Genomic DNA, 6,000 nt, shown 5'->3' with positions numbered 1-6,000 from the left:
TATGCAAAGTACGAAGCCCAAATCAACATTGATTTGTATATCCAGTGCACCTACATTTCCCCCACCAATGAACAGGCACACTGCATGAAGCTTTTCTTTTTATGATCATATTTGGAGAACGCTCTTGCTTTTTAATAAATAAAATCAAATGCCAAGACCTAAAATTCTACACGATAGCAGGATCTGAATTATACCTGTGCTCACAGTCATGATAATAATCCACTTTCTCTCAAATTAATTCTGTAAAAGAAGCTTCCATAACAGAATTTTTTTCAGTACAGCTAGCACATGGCTCAACTAAAATATACATCTACATTGTACCATGAGGTTTCCTTGGCAAATATCTACTACTGTATATACAGTAAATTCTGAAAAGAACTACTGTAAAAGCATAAATGTTTAAGTTTATTATTTCACAGACAAAAATATATTTAGCTGCACAAAGGGAAAGAGAGAGAGAAAGAGAGAGAGAGAGAGAGAGAGAGAAAGGAAGTAAGCAGTTCTCTGGAATGAAGAGTATGCACAATGTGAAATATATATATACCGGGTGTCCCAAAAAAAGCGGAACGGTGGATTTTCAGTACCTTGCGTTCTAAAAGTGATATATTTTCTGACATCATCAAAAAGAGCATCTTCCGCAAAAGACCATGATACCAAAATCATTAAATTTGGTTCAGTACTTTTTATTCCACGCCAATTTTTGTAAATGCAGTCATTTTCAATTTTTGGCGACTTATGAGATAATAATTTGGGTGCGACACGCGTTCCATACGGTAAATTGTGTAAGCTCGTTGATCCATGTCAACAAAAGATAACGCTTTCATATTGGGAGCGCGCACACACACACACACACTGTTTTTGTCCTGGCCCGTGCCCAATGTGAAAGCTGTATCTTTTGTTGACATGGATCACCGAGCTTACACAATATTCACCGTATGGATCGCGAGTCGCACTCAAATTATTATCTCATAAGTCGCAAACATCCGGCGAAATTTGACAATGACTGCATTTTCAGAAATTGGTGTAGAATGAAGAGTACTTAACCAAATTTAACGATTTTGGTATCATAGTCTTCTGCGGAAAATGCTCTTTCTAATGATGTCAAAAATATATAACTTTTAGACCGCAAGGTACTGAAAATCCACCGTTCCGCTTTTTTCGGGACACCCGGTATATATATATATTTCAGGTGATAAAAATAAGAAAATGATGATGAATTGAGTAATCTAATCAAATTCCTACCCACTAAGAAGAGAGAATACGAAATGGAAAGAACCAAAAAATGTTTGTTTTCATTCAACCGTGACCCGCACAATACATTGTAAATGCATTAAATAAATACATTTAACGCATTTACAAAGCCTACACATCAAATATCATATTTTGCAAGTCGAGGAAAATAGAAATTAACAAAACATGCATTTTACTACAAAGCACAAAGATAGTGACTTTTTTTTTACTGGCTCCCACTTCATTTCCCGCATTAAAAAAAAAAAAAAAATCAAGGCATTTGGTCATTTTGTAGTTTGGTCATTTTTACAACATGTAAGAATTAAGATGCATCATGGTGCCTACATTTACATGACACTCATTATCAAAGAGGCATTCAGTTCAATGTCATCATGTTTTATGATATGGTTTTCACAACACGTTACTTGAATTACATTGAGCCGTGTGACACTTGCACTGGATGATGACTACAAAAACCTGATTTATTTCAAAACGGCCGCTTGTTGGTCCCTGTTGGCAAATCCCTCAATATCAACTTTCACAAACCATTATCGAGACTTAGATGAAACATACAACATATGCATCTTTTGCAAGGGTTAGCAGTTTAAAAGTATTTGCTCACGATTGACAGATATCTATTTCGTTTTGCCTTTTTTTTTCAATTGCCACAAAATCCAAGTTTTACTGCAGATGACAAAAACCTTTGAATGCACAAAATATCTATCAAAATCACTCATATTGTGTCGATCCATCCTTCTCTCTCTTTACCAAGGCAAGTATTCTGATTCCTGAATCTTTACTCTTCATCATGAGAAAACTATTTGGCCGAAACAGTCCTCTTCGTGCTTCCGGAATTTTCTCCTCTGAAAGCTTAGGATACACCCTACAGAGCTCTCAGGTCATCTGTGGTTGTTATGACAACAGAGATGTTGCCTCCTGCGGCATCCTCCGAGTCGCGGCCTCTCTTCTTGAGGACGGCCACGTTGTTCTCGGGCTGTCCCTTGTTCTGAGCCATGAAGATGGCCTGGCCCATAAAGGTGTCCTTGACAACGTTATGGTTCCACACCTACAAGCAGAGATGGACGAAGGGAAGGCATCTGCTATAAGTGATCACTTTCCTAAATTCGGTCATCGTACAGTCACAACCAGGAGTGCAATGCCCCTGAAAGTGTAGGGATCACTACTGACCAGACGCTACAAGACTGCTACTGTGATCATGTTACCTACCGCTCAGCACTGATTGAGTGTCAGAGTGCTTCTGTCCTCTCACAAACAGCAGTTGTTATTGTTTCAACACAGTTACGTATACAGTTGATTAGATGCTATACCCCAACAGTTACATTCACCTTTTTGAATTTGTGGGTCCCACCTTTTACTAGGACCACTTTGTTTTTTACTTTGTTCGAGGACATCTCAGACATTTTAAAACCTACTTTCTTCAAATAAACTTTTAATTCCTCCTTGAATTGTATGCTTTTTAATTTTTCCAAAGTGGTTACTAATTATTTTGCAAACTGTTTAAACCTGAATCCCCATCTCAGCCAAAACTATACCATCCCTTTTATGCAGCTAGAATCTGTTCAAGAATAAGAGAGGTATGTGATGCTGATTTGTCATTCATTATGATTATTTTCATTTTTATTTTTTTTATATTTGAACGCACTGACCCTGTTCCCATTGCTATGGCAACCTAACCAAAAATCTGCAGTAAAGTGTATGAAAAGAGGGGACAAGTGCCAAAACAGACCACTCACCTCAATGACGATGGGCTGCTGTGCTTTTCGCCGGTAGAAGATGGCGTTGTATTTGAACTCTGGGTTGAGAGTGTTCTCCTGTACGCGTGATTTGGCCGTCTTCCCCTCACATTTGATATACACATAAGGGTCCGCTCCTGCATGGAAGACAGGTACCAATGACACCAGAATTCAATCTCATATCTCTTGTCTTTTTTGTGTTTGTATTGCTTGAACCAACAATATTATTACTACAACTAGGAAGTCCAATTTGACACATCATTGCCTGCAATAAACATGAGTAAAACTTGGTTTCTTTTTTGCAATTCTGTCAGAATCTATTTTGTGCACTGATCTGGAGGTAATAATTTATATGGATTTCAGAGCTTTATTACAAATTCCATGTAAATGTAATTTATCTATCATACACTTACACAAAACAGAACAAAGAACTTCTAACGGATTACTAGCAATACAGCACATCATTTTTTTCAATTGTAATCATTTATTTCCTCAACATCTAGCTATCAATTGGTCAATCTTTCTACCTACCAACCTATTATTCATACCTATTCATTTATCCAGAAATATTACATTACATTCTACGTACAACTCTGTATGTATTACATGTATGTATATGAAATATCTACTTGATGCACTTACTGCATTCACTTCCCCCACCCTTTCCTTGTATAATATCATAAACATATCGTCGCTTGCCCGGAAGAAGGGAACGAGCACCGAATTTCATCAAAATATTCAATTTTTAAATTTTAACAGAAAATGATAGGGAATGTAAAGAAGTTTTATGAGATGTTACTCAAAATCTCAAAATGAACGTCATTATGACGTAATCAATGAATTGTAGAAGGAAACGAGCTCCCAAAGCCGAAAAGTCTTCCCGGTAAAAGGGAACGAATGCATACGCGCCGTTTTCCCGGTCAACGATAATCGCAGACGTTTCCCTGCAAAACGGCATGAATGCGAGTATTGGCAACAGTTTTAGTCTGCTGTGTTGAGAAAGAACTGGTAAGTTTACCGATAAAAGTTACTCAAGAAGGAATTAAACAATTTGTGTCAGTCGGTCTAGATATCTCTTTCCCAAATTTGCACGAGTCTCTGTAATAAGTAATAAATAATGCCACTTTGATCGCAAGTTTTCTCTACAAAACATAATTTACACGGTATTTCGATCACTGCGAACTACGCTTAGTCCCAAACGCAATATTTTGTGTAGTGCAGTGCAACGTGTTGTGTAAATAATAAACTTTTAAGTTTTATAAAGGGTGATGGAAATTGAACAGGTTAACTTCTAATTCTGAACGCGAAATCACAGCTGCTACTTCTGCTAGATTCTAGACTTATAGTACTAGGGATATGCCTGTCCTCAAGATTCACGATTTGATAAAGAAAAACATTCCAATAGTCGATAGAAATACAAAAGTCAATAGAATACGAAATCCACACACACCCACAGTGCAATATCAATGCTGTGAAACACTGTACATGTACAAAGTGTATGACACGAGAGATTTTTGTCACAATTTTTTTTTTAATGTAAACATTTTTATTTTTTAATTTTACATTTTTGAGTACAAGGTCACAAAACTGTTACCAAACAGAGATTTAGTACTTGTATCATTCAAATATTAGTTTTGATTACAAAAATAGTTTAATAAAATGAGAAATTATTTTAGATGCACATTTCAGCTGTCAAGATGCAAGTTTGGTCCTACAGTTTTTCTATGGGTTGCATGTATGTGGTCAGTATATAGCTTGTTATAACTGAACACATACAGTAGTAGGTGTGACGAAATCGAAGTCTGATTTTGATTAGCCTAACTTTAAGACTCACTTCTAGTCGTAAGCCTAAGTCTTAGTTATATCCGCCGGGCCCTGTACGAATTTGTGAATCACTTGGATTTCGACTTCTTGTGGTAATCAGTCACCTGTCAACAAATAACGGCGAATATATCTCCGTAGCCGAACAAAACATTGGACTGGTCGGCCACTGATCAAAATGTCCGTTTGGCATTTCTACTCGCCGTATGGGCCCCGCAGTGGATCTGTGACTTAGTCTTAGGCATTACTCTTGGATCTGACATTACTCGCGTAAGTACTGGACGTAAGTGCGCGTACTGTCTGGACTAGTGTGGATTAGGAGTTGCAGTTGCTTGCCGTCGATCTATCTGATAGATGTCTAAACTAAAGTGAGTCCTTCATTCTCTGAAGTCTTGATCAACGTCAAACAAACAACATGCCAAGGTCTAACTTTAGGTTTAAAATCGGTTTACTCTAGAAATAAAAATATTTCAACTGCGCTTACCCAAACTCTGCAGGCGTATTAAACGCACTTAGGCTTAGATCTAATTAAGTTGGATAATCATAAGATCTCGATCAATTTTATGTCCACAATAATACTCGATGGATAAGAAATACAAAGAAACAAAAACAAATTAAAGTTAAAAAAATGCTCCAGATCTTTATAATGATTTAGTGACTGTCCAGTCTAGTACTGTTACAGTTTATCTAATAATCTTTAAATGCCGATTTATGCCTTCATTTAATTAGATTAAAATTTCTAGTTGACTGCTCTGACTGAAATGAAAATAGAAATTTAAAACGTGGAAACATTTCTCAGGCTTAATAAGTAGGATTAAATGCAATGAATCGATCGAAGATGGCCCATGGCCATATTTTCAAATTCAAGATCTTACAATTCGTTCAGACTACACTTGTATTTGATCGGATTAAAATTCAAATGTGCTCTTCAGCCCTTGTCGTCAACTTCCGGCATTTTAAATGAAAAAAAAAATTATCAACGCTTTTGACTCATATTTAATTTTTAAATTGAAATTTCTAAGTCTATATCAAAGTTTACAGATGAATGTCATTGTCTGGTATGGTAAATTGAGCTTCAAGTTCTTGGGCTCCACAAATATAAAACACTTTCAAAATAGGCTTTGGCTGATAGACCAGACATAGTACCATTAACTTCTGGTGAATTAAATTGACCTTTACTTAGAAGTCTTAAGTA

The 6,000-nt window shown here is 36.5% G+C and overlaps 1 protein-coding gene across 1 annotated transcript in view; it reads right to left on the bottom strand.

The window, feature by feature from the left end:
• Nucleotides 1-1,990: 1,990 nt before the first annotated feature.
• LOC139745648 (calpain-5-like) overlaps nucleotides 1,991-6,000 on the bottom strand; it is a 48,025-nt gene continuing 44,015 nt past the window's right edge. Inside the window, exons 12-13 of the mRNA XM_071656046.1 lie at nucleotides 2,985-3,121; nucleotides 1,991-2,296 (exon numbers count right to left, since the gene is read on the bottom strand). Coding sequence (XP_071512147.1) covers nucleotides 2,114-2,296; nucleotides 2,985-3,121 — 320 coding nt within the window. The 3' untranslated portion in view covers nucleotides 1,991-2,113. The remainder of the gene's footprint in view (nucleotides 2,297-2,984; nucleotides 3,122-6,000) is intronic.

The sequence above is a fragment of the Diadema antillarum genome, unplaced genomic scaffold (genome assembly GCF_040938485.1).
Source record: "Diadema antillarum isolate AM-2024a unplaced genomic scaffold, OU_Dant_1.0 seq00001282_RagTag, whole genome shotgun sequence".
NCBI lineage: Eukaryota > Metazoa > Echinodermata > Echinoidea > Diadematoida > Diadematidae > Diadema > Diadema antillarum.
Note: the sequence above shows the minus strand (reverse complement) of the source record. Positions and strands in the feature narration are given on the sequence as shown.